The sequence below is a fragment of the Temnothorax longispinosus genome, chromosome 1 (genome assembly GCF_030848805.1).
Source record: "Temnothorax longispinosus isolate EJ_2023e chromosome 1, Tlon_JGU_v1, whole genome shotgun sequence".
Taxonomy (NCBI): Eukaryota; Metazoa; Arthropoda; class Insecta; order Hymenoptera; family Formicidae; genus Temnothorax; species Temnothorax longispinosus.
In genome coordinates, this window is record NC_092358.1 from 3530625 (window position 1) to 3548612 (window position 17988).

Genomic DNA, 17988 nt, shown 5'->3' on the forward strand with positions numbered 1-17988 from the left:
TTTTTTCACTGGAAAGATAAACTTTGAATCACTCTATACGATCCCCGTGGTGAACAGAGGATTCTCTCGAATCGTATTCATTTTAATCGGCCGTATGCATATCAACGAACGGCGCGCGGCAAGCAGAACAAGAGAATCGAGAATATTTCACGCCCGTTTCCCTCCGCTCACGACGAGAGAAAGCTTGTGATAATTCTCACCATCCGTTATTGTTTTATATATTTCTTCCACATCGGTCTCGCAGAGATAAGGAAGAGAGTGGAGAATAATAGAGAAGAAACAAAACGTCCGCCACGCGCAGCTCTTAACGTGTAAAAGCAAAGCGAACGGGGAAAAAAACCGCAAAAAAAATGCAGGGATGAACTGAATGGGAGAAAAGTCGAATGTAAGATGCGATGCGAAATAGGGAAGCTTCTCGCGCGTTTTGCATTCCGCGTTTTCTTGATTGCACAGGACACAATGCGTACATACATACATACTCCCTTTAGTGTGTACTTCTTGGGTGAAAAATCACTATTCGACAAGATGCGATCGATCTATTTCCAGGAAAGAGTACGACGTAGGTTCTTTAAAATAGACGGTGCTTGGTTAGAGAAACAGTTTCTCTAGGAACGAGTATTATAATATGAATACTTACAATGATAAAATAATTTAAGAAAATTTCGTAAGCATAATTAAAAATCCTTCGACTATTAATCTTATGATAGTAATTTTCTCTAATATTTTTTTCTTATATATTTTAAAGAGTATCACTTTTAATTATATATTTATAATGAAAGAGAAATGAAAATCACAACCTTTAACTTTTTATTTCAACAATCTTAAACTAAAATTTATACCGCAGAGAGCGTCATGTTTTTCGCAATGCTAGGGAGAGTTAGTTTCAAAAATCAACCGAAGTTCAGACTATTCACCACTAAGCCGACTATCGTCCTGTGGGGACGATTACACGAATTGTTTGTTAATACTCAATTTGGCTGCTAACCGTCGCCGAGCGGAATACTCACAATACCAATAACCGCGATACCACATCGACTCGATAGCACAGAAAGTATAGCAGCTCGATGAACTATCAGCGTTGTCACTACGTCCCTTGTTTCCTGGATTTCGATCAAACTAAAGCTATGAATAACAATCACGATGCACTATAGCAGAGCGATATGTCATAAATCGAGATAAATGATAGCTATAGTATATCCACTCTATTTATATATATTTCCGATTAATTTTACACTAAATTATTCCGTAAAATTTGCATTAATTTTTAAAATTATTTCACTACCAGAAATATTTATCCTTATATAGTTTCATTGTACATAATAATTTATAAATTTTTAGTGACCAAAAGATACATATCTTAGATGGAATATATTATAATTAAATCAGTTTGTTGTAACTTCCCGTGTTATTTTATATTTTATTCAAACTAAATTTTTTAACCATTAGAATTTGGCTTAATTACATTTCAGAATTACAATTTTATATGACAGACTTAAAATCATCACTATGATAACTGGCAACTTGCCATATACCTGACAATGAGCTACAAAAGGCGTGCGCCGTTAAAGTGCCGAGTGGCAGAGCAAGGAAGGCGTGTCGTTCCCGAAATGGCCGTAAGTTTTCCTTCCCTACGGGAGAAGTCGGCCACGGTCCATTGCTCAGCACCATTCACTCGGAAGCCACCCGGTACGTAAGACGACGGTTTTCTTTAATTGCTCGCTACGAAATAGATCCGGCAGCCTATCCCCTCGTAAAAGTTACGAAAACGCTTGCGGTGAATTATCTCATGACGGAGAAAGATACGCTAAATTTGGCAATTGTTAAACGTGCCAAAATAATGATAAATATACAATTTGTGGAAATTAAAATCTTATAATAGTCTAAAGAAATTAAAACCTACAGTTTAATATAAGTACATGTAATGCAGACGCCCTGATGTGAGCAAAATTGAAACGATAAAGTAGAAGATAAAAAAATCTTTAATAAAATATCCAACTGTGAATATAACGAACAAATAAAGCAAGTTGGGAACTATGTTGTTGATTTTTCAAAGGAAGAAGCGATAAATCCGGGGCATTAAATCAAAAGTGCAGTTTACATTAAAAGTTTTCTCGAGACTTCCCGCCAGCAGAAAAATAAAGTTAACGACTAAACGAGCATCCCCATACGTATTACAGTTGAAACTGTTTTACGAAAATGAAAGACGAATGTTCCTACGAAAAGACCAATTGTGTCTCTCTGGAGAAGTGTTTCTTCGAGATCCCTTACGCGTCGTCTGATTTCGGTGACGATCAATAATTTGCTGCGTTAGCAGCGAGATGACGGCACCGTTGAACTTTCATTAATCCTTTCATGTCGCTCTCATATCAGCGTCGTTCGTCTATACTGTGTTTCCGGGAAAGGTTTAGTAGTACTTATTTTAGCGAATGTATATAGATACGCCAAGCATGTAGACCTCGTCCCTCGCCACTCCCAATGAACACCGACTCCTTCTACTTTAATACGCGATCCGAAGGTTCGTTAATTTTTTTCTGCTTTCCCTCCGCCTCTTCTTCTTCGTCGCCAAAAGACCCGCGACATTGCATATGAACACGCTTGGTGTCTTGTGAATCGGGCATTGCCTTATTCTCGTGCAGGGACGAGAAGGTCCCCCTGCAGTCGATATATCAATCTTGACACTTTCGGAAAAAAGCCGGTCGTGGCGTGTCTCTATAATGCACTCTTACGTAGTAAAGTGAACGAAGAAACAAGAATACTTTGAGTGATGTATGATACTTTAACGTGAAACATACTCTTCGAGTTATCATCTGTCGAATATTACTAGACGACGTTGTATTCACCTGATCTATGCACTTTATATTTTCTCGTATGATAGATATGTACATTCACCCTGAACTGTTTACGAGCAATATGACAAATTTCAATTAAATTAGAATTATTATAAACATCAATTTCTCGGGAGAGTCACGTTATATAATACAAATTTTATATTCCGTATCGTTGAAGGGAGACTTTAAGAAACTCGTGTCAATGACCGTGATGTCACTTGTCTCTCTGGAGAGTCCATGAAATGAAAGTGTTTCAGGATATTAAACCGTCTGAAACCCCTAAGACGTTATTAAACCGTAAAGGACAAAATTGCTTTGTTCCAGAAAGAGGTACATGCATAATTCTATTCCCAGTTCAAATTCTATGTAATATCCTGTCGATTGATTATATTTCAAAGAATGGTAGAATTTATCAAGATACTTAAAACAATGGAATTATCCGTACTCCTTTTAAAAAAGAAATTAATTACTTTATCACTCAATTTCTTACAATATTAATAATCTTATAATATGGTTATGTCGTATGCATTCTAATGATCTAATTCGCTATTGTTGGCTTTAACAGTAAAAGGATTATCATTGTCCAATAACTTCTGAATCCCGACGTAATATCGACCGCCTTTAATAATGATGCAAACGAATGAAACTGTCCCGAGGGGCTCTGATTCATAACGATACGTCATGCGTGCTCGGGGCGAGAAACTTCTCGTGGAAATATTGCGGAACTCGGGAAACAAGTCGCGTACCGACGCGCAGCCGGCCGTCCGGAAAGGCGAAACAGATTTCCTTTACTGCCCTTCTGCCCCAGCGACGACGAGGACCGTTACGATCGAAGGGACCCGGGCTCGGAAACTGTATTCGAAACGCGTCGAAAAACGATTTATTCAGAAAGAGAGGGTGGAGGCATTTCCTTTCTCGAACCTCCCGCGACGCCACGAACGGGCGTAACAATTGCTCTAAGCTGAAACCGCATCCATTACGCGTCTCTGTGCCAGGATGAAAGTGCTGCTCGCAGATCACTTTTCTTTGCCACATTTCATTCTTCGTTTTCCCCGCTGCGCGAGCTTCACGTGTCGTAACACTGTCGACGTCGCGGACTCGTCGTCGTCGTCGTCGCCTCCTTCTTCGCGGTACTTCTGCACCACAGGACACAGATGCCGGTAATATTACATCCTCCGGTCCCTTTTATGGATATTGCTATGCCGCGCTTCTGCACCGTACTTCTACGCTCGTGTCTGTGTGAATTATTATACACGAGCGGTGTATATACGCGCCGCATATATCCGTATAACGTCGGCTTCTAGACCCGTCGGGGCCCGTCCTTATTATTACCTCGATGTGTAGCCTGTCGTGAATTTCGGGGTATCACGTTCCAGTTGCGAAGTTTAAGCTTTGTTTCGGAGTCGTTTACGTCGACCCTTGGTCAAGGAATCGGGAAATTTATATGAGATCAAAACTGTGTAATAATAAAACTCGTTACTGTTCTACATATAAATATATATATCATGGATATATTTTTATATAACGCCTATTTATTTAAAACTATTGGATAATAACGTTGCGTTGAAGTATCTTTCTGCAAAAAGATATCAAGAAGTGTCTGTTATATAAATCGTAAATCAATTTTTAAAAATTTTCCCAAGTCAAACTAAGACAACGTATCGACATCATTTCTAACTATTAAATGCAATAAAGTAGTGTTACTTACTACTTTAACAATTATCAACTTTCTTCCATTCTTTATCACAACGACTTAAATATCCGCCAGTAAAACCGCGCAGACTTATTCGGGTTACACTTCATGCGCCTCATAAATATTAATATCTCTCTTAATCCAGATTCTTACGAAGTCCCGCGAAGTCTAGCGCGCTATCACTCACTTTCGCGCTTCTATTATTAAGGGCTTTTGGTATACGGGATCCGTGGAATTATCTAAATTTCTACAACAGGCACGCACTAGCGTCGATCTACCCGAATATTCCGATGTCGCTCCTCTCTCTCTCCTTTCCCCTCGCTCTCGCTTTCGTCGGATACGCCTCGTCGAATTTCATTATCGAACATCTACTACGGTTAAGTTGGTTCCTCGGGACTTCGCAAATTACGGAAATCAAGGGGGCTCCGGTAAGTCTAGAGGATACTCCTGCTTCCTGCTTTCGCGCGTGCTCCTTGTTCCCTCATCGCACGCTCAACTGCTCGAACGAAGCAACTAGCTCAAACTGTATCTCTCGTCTAATACGATCGGAAATAGTCGAAATCAATCGGCCGATGACTCAACGGAAGCTCAGGATGGAACTCGCTCGCCGGGACTTGGTGCGAGGCTTGCGGCCGTTTCCTCGACGCGGTATAAAGGCACGGTAAAAGGTTTCCGGCAGGAACAGATGTGAAAAGTCGCAGACGGCCCGGCGGAAATAAACTACGGCATATGTCGCCGCGCACCGTTCTTATCCTTTAACGTCGTTCCTTTGCGTCCTTTACGATGTTGTGCCTGGTGATAGGAGACGAGTTTGCGCCTGGCAGTAAAAGGCTAATTGGCAATTTGCGAACGTAGAGATGGGGGTTATCTAAACACCGTATAAATACCGTATATAAACGCCGTATAAATGACATCCAGCGTATCAGTCGTAGTATCCCGAGTGCATAGGAGACCACGTAAAAATACACGCGCGGATAGTGCAGTCCGACTCTGTGAGGTGAGGTGAGGTGAAGTCATTTTAGACGGACGAATGTGCACGTTTCCGGATATAAAGCTAGGTATTCGAGAAGCATTACTCGAATTAAATTTTCGTCCGTATACTGGCGCTTTTATGGACCTCTCACGTCTCGCGGAGCGTGAAAAGAGTATATTGTCAAACGTCATGCTCTCAACAATATTTACGTTCCTTCTAGCTATTTTTCAGGCGAACTTTTTAGCTGTGAGCACGCGCTTATATCCGAGAATTTCGATATTACTCAAATTTTCGTATTTACATCTCATGAAATGTTCATATTGTTCCACAAGTAAATAATCCTGGCGAAAATGTAATAGCACTTTTGTCCGTCTTCATCCACAACTTTTTCCCAACTTATAGAGTGCGGGGCGTTTCCTGATCGAAAATCCGCATAAATTCGCTATCGCAACTTTTTACGAGCATTCTTATAGATCGCTACCGGATTCTGGTGCAACGGCGCGAGGAAATCCTTAGTCTGCATTTTCAATCCACCCTCGCGCGTGGGACATACGGTCTCAAATATTCCTGCGCGAAAAACGACGTGAAAGTGTACGATACGAGCGAGATATTTGTGACTGCCGCTTTCTTCCCTTTGTTTCATATTTTATGGTTTGAAACATCTTTCCAGTACAATGAACGAATTTTAATGCGCATATCGATTCCAGATATTTATTTTGCATTTATCTCCTATGTATAAAATCACTATTGCAGAATGTTTTCCCTACGTATGATATACCTTAATAGATCACAAATAACAGAAATAAAAAGAAATATAAAACATCCTATACGAGTAGAATCAAAATTTAATTTTACAGTTTTAATTTCACGTGTTATACATAAGAAGTACAATCTACGAGTCATCGAATTTCTCGTTTATGGTTTCTTTATTCTTATTCAATTTATTTTATTATTTCGCATTAGCGATCGCGATATTCACCATCGTGTTCAACTTGAAATAACTAACAGTTCGCAGTGCTTTCTTCGGGATCTTCTTAGAACTCTTTGTCGGAGTTCTCTAACTATCCTTTTAACTGTGTCTCTCCCTGTCTCTTTTACTACCAGACTGTTTTATTCGCACGACAAAGCAACAACAATAGAAAGGTTGTTTTGTCTGATCACCTGATCCACGGGCCCGTATCTCACCAACTTCGTAATTGCCCTTTTACGCTGATCACTATTTACCATTATGTTTCGCATTACGTTGATTATTCGCATATAGGCCCGCCTATCGACCGTCCCCAGCGCGGATACGGAATGCATGATAAAGCACGATAGCGAAACGTATAGGTATCTCTTGCCACGTATCTTCCAACGTTTTATCGACGTCGTAATTCAGGACGAGGCATCCCGTGGATATTTCGAGCCTCGCTTCGACCGATTTACTGCTCCGAGTAGTGCGCACCTGCATCTCGATCCCCATGTCGCCCTGTCCTTCGCGGATATTATTTTTCCGCCAAATAATGGAATCAAATAAACGGAGAATGTGTTAGGGAGCTTACGTGAACTTGGAACAGAACGCACACACGGAATGCATCTGTTTGAAGCAGCAAAGCCAAGAGAGCTTGGGTTTCATTATTTCTTTATTGTTGAAATATTATAGATAGCTATATACTCTCACGTCGTATCGCTAATATAACATGATAAAAGATAGGCGCACATACACGCGCGAGCGTAGCACGTACATCTAGAACACATTTATATTACGAAATGAAAAAAATGTCAATAATAAAATATTAAAAGTTTTATCGTATTAACTTGAAGAATTTTTCCGGTATGTGGCGAAAATAAAATTATGTCTGCGACAGATACGAGATTATGTAAAGGAATTCGCTGTGAAATTCGCATCGTATCTTCTTGGCGACGTACGAGACGTAAAAATGCGAGATAAACATTACGTAACACCGGCGGTTCTTTTATTCCCAGACTCGGAACAATCACCGGCCGTGTACCTCAGAGACGATCCGCTGTTTGGTACTCTTCAATTGCAGCAGCACAGCGAGCTCCGCGCGCCGACGGCGGAACGCGCGGCATTCTATCTCGACGCGGCGGTCGCCGGTCGTCAACGGGAGGACGGCGACGCGCATATGCTTTACACGCTGCACGTGTACCAGTACAGCGTCGCTGGCAAGGGTGGAGGTAAATAATTCCATCTCGAAATCCTATCGCTATTTCGCTTTCCGTCTGAAGACGCGGGAACGTGTACCCTTTGGAAAAGAGATTACTCTGTAGCATTTCAAACGCTGATTACACGCATTCCCCTTCGTTATTTCGGAGTTCAAGTATATACATGATATTTGCGTTATTTTCTCGCGTTTCCTCTCGCTTTATACGCATGATATTCAAAATGAACGCTTCCTCGACTGCGCAGTTGCCGGTGGTAGAAGCCGGTTACACTTAATGGATCTGGGAAACTCGGAGCGCGGGAAATCCTCGGGTGGAATTCCCCTCTCCGGTCTGGGCAACATTCTGCTCGCGATCTTCAACGGCCAGAAGCACTTACCGTACAAGGAGCACAAGCTGACTCAACTGCTGAAAGAGTGCCTCGGCTCTCTGACTTGTCACGCGGCCATGATAGCTCACGTGTCACCCAACGCCCAGCACTACGCCGAGACATTGACCACCGTTCAATTGGCGTCGAGGATCCATCGGATGCGGCGCCGAAAAATCAAGTTTGTCGGCAGCAACACGCAGGGTACCGGAAGCGGCGGCAGTTCCGGCGAGGAAGCGGCTCGACAAAATAGCGAGTGCGATCCGAGTTCGAGCGATCTGTCGGCCGACACCGTGATCTACGTTGGGCCGAGCGCCGACGATGCTACTGACGGCGAGCATCCGCCCGTCTACATACCCAGCTTAAATTCGGGTGATAATCGTTGCGCGATGGGCAGAGTGCTTCGCGGTTCCGCCGCCGAAAGACCGAGCAAGATTCCGGAGGAGCGCAGTCCGGCTCACAAGTCCTCGAAGACAGTGAAGACGTTGACGCAGACCGCGTCGAAGCAGACCTCGCCGGCGCATAGCGCAACGCCGAAAGCGAGTCCGGCCAGGAAAAACTCCTCGTCGAAAAGCGCTTCGGCGTCCAAAGTCAACGATTCACCTAGCAGTAAGATACCGGTAGCAGCGCCGAGTGGCGGGTCCGACGAGCAGTGGATAGACGGACCGAGGATCTCGAAGTCGAAGGTAGCGGAGGCGAGACATATGCTGAAGGATTCTCATCACAAACGAGAAACATGGATCGATGGACCAATGCAACTGACCGGCTCGCCGGCACTGCAACTGCACGCGCATCAGCATTCCTCCGGTTACGGTTTCATGGACAGTCACAAGAAGAGCATGATCAGAAAGTGGGTGGAAAATCAATCGTCTCAAATACAACGGACGAAACACGCCACGCCGCGACTCGAGTCGTCGAAGATGTCCTCCGGCCAGTCATCCGGCCAGTTCAAGGAGCTGACTCAGTTTAAAACCTGCGGCGGCGCGGACGACGACGATACGTCGTTGTCTACCGTGGAGAGCGATAGTTTGAAAGCGAACGAAATCGAGGACATAACCGAAAAACTGAGTGCCAAGCTGAATCTACTTAACGTCAAGTCTAATACGGATTCAGGATTAGATCTGACGGCTAGCCCGGTGATGGATGACAGCATCGAAAAAGGGAAACTCGATCTGCCAGACGACGAAGATGACGATGAAGAAATTGTCGTACCACCTCCGCTGCCGCTGATTGAACCACTTAGCAACGGTGTCAGCCGAGAGGTATCCATGGAAAGCCTGAATCTGTCGCACAAGGACATTGTTCTACCCTCCAGACACTCGTTGTCCTCCGAGGACGAAATTTTGGAGATCGTTGAAGTAGAAGATTTGGAGCCAGTACCTATGCAAGACTCGTGTCTTCAGGTGACCGAGGAGGACATTGCGCTCTGCATGGGTGAGAATCCGTTACCCGAAAGCGATCAGGAAGAACATCCTCTAAGGATTCTTAGCCAAGAGAATCTCACTGTGGTATCAACTTTCACAGGTAAGTAAACATTTGCATTTATTCATGTATTTTCTCTTTTTTGAACAGTCAATTTAGTCAATTAAAAAATTTGCATTTATTCATGTATATTCTTTTTTAAAACAGTCAATTTCCCAACTACTCATATTTCAATATTGATTATACTTTAGAATAAACATTTGCTGCGTACTTTTAATTTGCGAAGACCGAGTAGTTAAATTTATTATAAGGTGTAATTTTGACCAAGTCAATATAATAACTTTTGTAAATGTTTTTCTTTCACGTACAACTACTTAAACTTTCGTCTCCCTGCGATTGCTTCCGTAACGAGCACTTGAACAAACTTCTACGAAAAACTATTCTCGACATCATCGCGCGAAATCGACTTTTCGACTAAAAGCACGTAATAGGCCATGCGGTAGAAAACAATAATTCACTTCCCTCGAAGAGAGAAACCCCGATGCAATTACACGTCGTTGTGCCCCCATTCCTCGAAACCAAAGCAGACAGCTGCCTAGTATTATTTTTCTCCATCGTTCTTATCCATCGGGCGGCTTCTTGCGCGGCAAGGTATATGAACTTAGACGAGTAAGAGATATGAGACAGACAAAATCATTTTCAGACTCGATGTCGGTGATGTCGGACACGGAGAGATACAGACCGCATTATCCACCGCCGGTCGCCGCGGGTGTTCTGCCCAGACCGTACTTCGACCACGAAGACTTTCTCGAGCAAGAGACCAGGCACAAGTTCGATCAGTTGGCCCGCCTTCACGAGCTCTACCAAAGCAAACTCGCGCTCGCCAACGTTTCCAACTCTGTAACTTACCAGAGGGAAAATTCCTCCACCGTCAACGTGCGAGACGCTCCATGTAAGTTTCGCGATTGAATGTTCGGTCAGCCATACGGGGACAAAAAGAAAGACGGACAAATATCCTTTACTGCCCGCGATGTCAAATCCTTCCGGAGATGGACGTTTCCTATCTATTCGCTCGTCAGGATTATTCGCGTCATACATGAGCTTTGTAATCTCTTACATATTCGTCGTGATACGTTAAAAATGATTTCTACGAAATTTTAACATAGTTCTAAAACAGTTTTGCTCAAACGATAATGCTTTTGCACTCTGATTCTATTGACGATTGACAAGTAGATCTGAGAAATCCGATTGAGATTTCCGAAATACAACAAAATTGCAATACTTGAAATAAAAAAATTAAAATCATGATTACTTGATTAGGGATAAAAAATTGTTTCTATAAAAGTAATTAATTATAATCAAGGCAATACAGCTAGCTATCTGCGGTCTACATCCAGTATAACATTAATGCAGGACAAATTCCAGCAGCGACCGTCTTCCGTCCGCCGTCTCGCTGTCAGTCTTTATCCCTTTCGGATGTCTTGTTCAACGACAACGCGAGCAATCATGGCAGCATATACAGCGAACCTGCATACATAGCCGGCAAACCCGATCAGGAGAAGATCTGCGATAATTGTCGTCAGAGTATGTCTAGGCCGGCCACGGCCTCTTACTGGTACCCCAGCAGTGTCGCCCACCTCGCCAGTCCCAGAAGGTACTGTGGTAAACTGGGTGACTGTAATATCTCCAGTCTGAGGCATCCGGACGGTGCGTCGAATCCTAATCTAAAGGAGGAGATCGAAAGGATACCCGGAAACGGAGCATCCGGCTCGGATCCCGAGGAGGAGTACATTGAGGCAAAGAAGCTGTTTACGGCTGCCGAGAGATCCGAGAGAACGGTCACGGGAAAGTCCGATATCGAGGAAGATTTGAAGATTCAAGGTACGAATTCACTCCAAGATATTTTTTTTAGATGCTTTTACATCTTTTTAAAGATTCACGTTAATTAGAGACGTCAACGCAGATTTAAATTATAGCATCCTTTTTTATATAAGTGACAAAATCGCACACTTCAATAAATTTTCGTTTTTAAATAATTAAAATGATGAAATAATTAAAATAAATCGACACTGCATTCCCATGATGTTAATCTTAGGACACCACACTGGGCACCCCATGTTTGTTTTAAAAATGCCCGCAGTTTCTACAATATAGTGAAAGTTAAGCCCCTTACACCATGCGAGGCGATAGTGATAGCGATAGCGACAAGATTTTACACCTATCGGAAGCCGCCGTGTATCTCAATGCTGTAGCTTTGTCGGCAATTTTGTCTCTATTGTTATCACTATCGCTATCGCCTCGCATTGTGTAAGGGGCTTTAGGGAATCGAAGTGATAAGGTAAATAAACTTTTTTTCTCTTTCTACGATTCCCCATCCTGCGCAGCAGCAACGGCCTCATCTGCCGTTTAGTAGACGTATGGCTGCAATAGGTAGAGGTGCTAAACACAGTGTGGTGTTCGCTAGGGTTAACGGCATGCAGTAAACTGCACTGCAATTTATTTATATTTCAGGAGGTACGCCCTTGCAGCTACCAATGCCGTCTCCGGCGCCGTCCTCCGGACGAATGCAACGCAAGATTCTTAGTCTTGGTTCCTCGTTCGGTCTAAACAAGGAGGGCTCCGATTCCGGCGCGGACACAACGCCGCGGGCGACCAAGCTGTCGCCGGCTACACTGTCCAGACATCGTGCCGAGAGCTCCGGTTACGACAGTATCGTTAGAGACAGCGAGACGAGCAGCATCGCCAGCGACTCGTCCCGACAGACTGGCGCGTTACAGGAACATCAAGGTAATTGACAAATATCTTTTGGCTATCCGTTAAAAAAAAGTGCGATTGACGTCACGACTACAAAAGTGACTTTGCGACACAGCATGCATATTAGAAAATAAATTAATCTACTTTTCTAAAATAAAATTAAAACGAAAATTCAATAAAATTTATGTTGAAAATAAAATATAGTAGACAATTTTAGAAAAATCTACTTCTTTATACATGCGGTCAATCGAGTATTCCGGCTACGCGCTTGGTATGGAAACCTTGCTGCTCCATCGATCTTATTTATCTTACTTTAACTTGACGTAACTCCACTCTGTTTTCTACCTAACTCCGCTCATGTACGCAAAGCACGAAAACATTGGTCGAGAGCTCTTTCACATCCCTAAGAAAAGATAACGCAAGCCCTCTAAAACGATCCTGCCGTACGATGATTCTCCTCAGGTGGCGCACTGGGGGTTCTAACTTCGACGTTGTGCGGGTGTTTCAGCGGTGGAACAGCGGGCGGCAGGGTGCGGGCCTCGGCGGTCGCGGGCCCACTGCCGGGCTCAGCCGGGGCCGCCCGCGGCGTCGTCGGCGATTCTCGCATATACAGGCGAGGACGTAGACATCCTGGACAGACGCGCACGGGTGCGCTCGAATCCACGTGGAACGACGTCCAGGATACACAACCTACGCCTGCGCCAGCGCCTTCTTAGGATGGAGCTACGCGACGCTAAGAGGCGCCTCATGGTACCCGACACCCGCTGGGACTACAATCGTAAGTATCGGCCTCTACTAACGATATTTGAATAAAAATTTTCATACAGATATTTCAAATTTTGCCGCATCAATTTATGTACTTATTGCTCTGAAATAATCCGTCTTTCAATCTAGAATCTATATCACAATATTTATACAAAAATAAACGAGTGCACAATTGATCTGATTAATCAATTTGTTATAATTGAACTAATGAATCGTATAACATTTTTGTGTATGTTCGACTAAATTTGATTAGATTAGTCACATTTACGATTTAAATAATGCTTATACACACAAAATTGTATTAAAAAAAAAAAAACCAGAATTTAGAAAGTTAAAGTGAACACCTATTACTGACACGAAGTGCTCTTATGTGCGATCACACATTTCATTGTTTGTTTCAAAAATAGTGTACGTGGAGGACGGTATGGACTGGCGGGACCCGTCGTTTTTGGAGGCTCTAACGGCTGAAACATGCATTTTGCAGAAGAGAGTAGAGGCCTGTAAGAGCCACGTTCTTCTGATCACTTGCTTCGATTCCTGCCCTCAACAATCGACATCGACCGAGATTCAGATCACCTAACGTAGACTCAGATCAGCACGCATGACCGCGTGTTGATCGCCAATCCCGCCCACCCACCTACGAATTTATAATCGTTGAAACGAGACGAGCGAAGTCGCCGAATAGAATGAAATAAAATTAACAAATAATGACGTCGATGTCGCTCGACTCCGTCCAATAGTTGTTAATGATATATCGTGGTATCGTCATCGTCATCGTACGTCGTCACTATTGTTAAATCTAAAACGGTACTAGGAAGATTAAACGAGAAATAAAGAGAGCTAAAGTAAAAGTTTTTACCGAGATATCGCACACGTACACGCACACGCACGTGTCTTATCGAAGTTATATTATGGAGTTATAACGAAAAGTGTATTCATGTTAAAGATTTCGCGGTTGGTTCAGTTTCAACGATGTTTCTCAGGATACAGAACGAAGATGTTAGATAATTTTTCGCGGTTGTTACAATAGCGAAACAAGTCTCAGTTTCGAACGCGATGTTTTCGCCGCATTTATATCGGCATTTAATGGTTTTAACGTGAGAAGTTGGTGCTTTGTTCGTACGTCTATTATTCGTCAGAGTTATTTGGAACACTGTCGCTGCCATTTTCTATCTGATGCCATTAGTAAATTATAAGAGAGAGAAAGAGATATTTCCGGACCTAAAGACTGTTGGCCAATCGGCCGAACCACGTATTTATCGGGAACAGCGACGAATAGAAGCGGATGAAGTTGCACATAGTCTTTTATTGTCGCAATAGGCTAGAAATATTCATCTCAATCTAGAAACGTGTCGATATTCATCATAAATATCATAATCATGTCAATGAAGAAATAACAATTGACTGCGGACTAAAACAGTAAAAATCGAGTAAAAATCGAGAAAGCCGATCATGAACAATTGTAAATCAGATATATAGTTATCCGAGCAATCTCGATTGCACAATGTCGACAATTGAGTGTCGGCCGCTATCTGAAGAGTAGTCACGATTGATTGAATTTTGTCTTTTCTCTATGTTATCGTTAGGGTTACAATCCCGGGAGAGAGAAGAAATCGTTAAATGACGTTGGCTAATCTGAGTTGCCAATGGAAATGACTCGTAATGACGGACATTAAAGTATTAGAAGTAGATGCAAATTTATTCATGGAAAAATCGAGCTTCGGTTTTGATGAAAAGCCAAATGAGAGCAACGCACTGCCAAAAGAGTGCAAAAAAGACCTTTTTATACGACTAACGAACAATTGATAAACAAAACGCGCCGTACGTAATGTATCTAATGCACGCATGTTAATTCATGGTATTATCGTAGCTTTAATCGTTAACAGCAGTTACCGCACTTCGTAGGGTTCCGTAACTCACTTAGACGCAAAAGAGAATATATGAAAGAGAAAGAAAGAGAGAGAGAGAGAATGAGTGAGAGAAAGAAAGAACGTGCGCACGAAAGATAAAAAAGAAAAGAAATGAGAGTAAGTAAACCGTAAACTTTCGCTAATCGTAAGAGACGCTTGATTCGTGCGAGTGCTATTCATACCTGGATTGATAAAACTGGACGAAGAAAAAAGAAAGAGAGGCGGGAGAGGAACGAACACCCGAAATCTCGTTTCCAACATGAGAATGTTACGCGAAGAGAGGACACGGATAGGATATCAGCGCAGGCGGGGATGAGGCCGGGGAGAATGAAAATAGATGGGATGAAAATAAATCGGTTTGGGAGTAATGCGAGGCAGAAATAGAGGTATTCTAGTTTTCTGATGCGAGTCGTGGTGGACCGACGGCCAATATCGATGAAAAACCACCCATTTTTCTCGTCCCGAACTGTTATATCTTGAGGTTCGTTTATGCATGATACACACATATATGTATATGAATATATAAGCGCGCGCGCACACACAATACACGTACACACAATGCAAACAATACCAATGTGAGTAACACACGCGACCAATCGTCACACGTACACGCAGGTCCGTATTATATTTCGCATTTAACATTAATGCAGGCATCTAAAATGAGTTTTTGTTAACTAGTATCTTTAATATAATTTTGAGAGTGAAAATCGCAATTCATATATTGTTACGGATTGTTAAATTTATTAGCTGCACTTAATGTTGAATACAAAATATATATGCGGATCAAAGGCACGAACGATCATTTTCTTCACGACGTCAGATTACTGATCGGCACACAAATTTGTATTCCACGAATAGAAAAGATCCTATATACTCGTTTCTCCGTGTCTCACTCACCGATGATCAAAGATGTGAGTTCGCCGCCGAATCCGTCGTCATTGCTTTCAGTTCCTTCTGTTGAAAATAAATGCCCGATATATTGTTGAACGGATTATTTATCGCAAGAGAGTCACAATTGACGATTTTCCATGCTAATCGATCATTCGAATTGTCGCGCGATCGGCTACGATAATTATATATAATTGAAAATGTAGCGTTTTATGTAGCATCTTCTCAACGAGAACTATATTCAGGAAATAAATCATTTCCACCTTCTTGAAGAAGATATCCTTATGGCTGATCGCGTAAAAACATTAAACATTAAAATTCGCATGTGATGTTTATTTACTTATCGTCGCGTGTCTAAGTTCAGCCTGAGTTAAAAGCATTGCCAAGAGCGTGTCAGTCCATCTGCCGTAAATACAACAGTAATAATAACGAATTATAGTGATAGTAATTATTAATTGTAACTAGCGATCTACTTCCACTTTTCCATTGGAAAACACTCTGTATCATAGTACTTGTATTATATTTATATTTTATATGTACAAATTAGTCATGTAATTTCTTGTAATAAAGATCAATTTACAACGTGTATCCTGAATTATCTTCTGTCCCATTTATCCCTATCATAAATGTGTCATACAAAAATACGTATTTTGATGTAAAAATATGCAATTTTTTTCTTTTCTGGTTTAATCGCGAAAAAAATACAGCAAGGAAATATGCGTATCTTCTCACTTTATAACACAATGATGGAGCTATCTCAAATTTTTCTTTTTTGTATTTAATGTGGCTTACGTCACTACCACAATAATATCTCACATATCATCAAGTGAATTAGCGCTGGAAAGAGAGTCGACCCTGACGAATTTCTGAGACAATTTATTGAGACGCTCTAGGCCGGGGGACGCAATTCTCGGCGGCGTATGCGAATGTAGGTCCACCTCCATTTGTCCGTCGAGGTTGATACTTTGTTTCACAATGCGCGGCTGCACGCGACTTCGCGTAGAAAACGGGCACGACGTTCAAGATGAATCGCGTACCGTCTCGGAGAAATTACGTGACGGATGAGCGAGCATAATAATGCAACACGGATGAAAGACGAGGAGCTCTATCAAAATTCAATGCGACGGTTAAATGTCAATTTGCCTTAATAGACGGTGGGCAACAAGCTGACCGGTTATTGTAATAGTAATCACATCTTTTTAAATAATGATAAGATTAGGATAATATAGCAGTGAACAAATAATTCTACTACTCACAATTATGTTTCCGCGACATTAAGCTGAGATGAATTTAATTAAAAAAATCAAATTACAATAAAAATATAAACAATAACATAAGACTCTTAAGTAAAAAATTGTATAGTTAAAACAAACGAGGATTCATCGATGTCAAAAAAACGATGCAATTGAAATGCAAAACAATATTTGAAAATCACTGCGTCAGTAATGTCGGCCAATTTAGTCGCGGGATGAGTAACCTTCCAGCCCAATTATGCTTATCACAGATAAAATACGATTATGGTCACAATTAAATCCTTAAAATCTGCGCGCTGATTACAATATGCATCACGTAATCGCGAGACCTCGGCATTTGAATGGATCGTTCGAAGATACAATTGAATCAACGACGGTTTCACATGCGAAGAGAATACTTGACATAAGCGCGCTGTTAACGATATACGCGAATGATACGCAGTACATATGCACACGCGCCATTTCATCGCGCATACGTATCGCGTGATTTACGAATTTATTACTAAAATCACACTTTCGTAGTCTTATAAATTATTGCTGGCTTAAATGTCGAAAATATTTTTTAGTTATGAGATTTCACGTGCACGTTCCCAAAGAAGATAATAACGTTCAAAAATAATAACGTATTTCGCGTAATACTTTGAATATTTTTGCGAGTATAATACGAGTCGTTAAGACGAGTCGTAAGATAAGTAAAAAATTAGATCTGTAAATAAAATCAAATTAATCGGACCAGACTGCGCTACTCTTCTTTAAATAAAACGTTTCTATTAAAACGTATGCTTAAATAAATCGTGATGTATATGATTGCATAAACTGATTTTTGTCAACAACTTCGCTTTCACGAGATAATATTGATCCAGCAAAATTAAACTTCTCAAAGACCTTTTGCCATCGATATAAATTAAACCACTTAACGCAATATTTTTTGTAAAAGTACAAAAAAATAAAAAATTTGTCAATTTGCTCCGA

General features: G+C 41.7%; 1 protein-coding gene across 4 annotated transcripts in view; it reads left to right on the top strand.

The window, feature by feature from the left end:
• The window catches only part of LOC139817564 (uncharacterized), a 325316-nt gene extending 308967 nt beyond the window's left edge, over positions 1 to 16349 (top strand). The window contains exons 10-16 of one of the 4 annotated variants that reach the window (XR_011733273.1): positions 7460 to 7672; positions 7905 to 9548; positions 10150 to 10398; positions 10872 to 11327; positions 11958 to 12233; positions 12663 to 12978; positions 13373 to 13514. Coding sequence is in view for 3 of the 4 variants with exons in the window: in XM_071785766.1 (XP_071641867.1) it covers positions 7460 to 7672; positions 7905 to 9548; positions 10150 to 10398; positions 10872 to 11327; positions 11958 to 12233; positions 12709 to 12978; positions 13373 to 13545 (3281 nt within the window). In the remaining variant the exon portion in view is untranslated. Of the gene's footprint in view, positions 1 to 7459; positions 7673 to 7904; positions 9549 to 10149; positions 10399 to 10859; positions 11328 to 11957; positions 12234 to 12662; positions 12979 to 13372 lie in introns of those variants that run through there. The other 3 variants (XM_071785773.1, XM_071785766.1, XM_071785784.1) reach the window with 3 other exon arrangements.
• The last annotated feature ends 1639 nt before the right edge of the window (positions 16350 to 17988 follow it).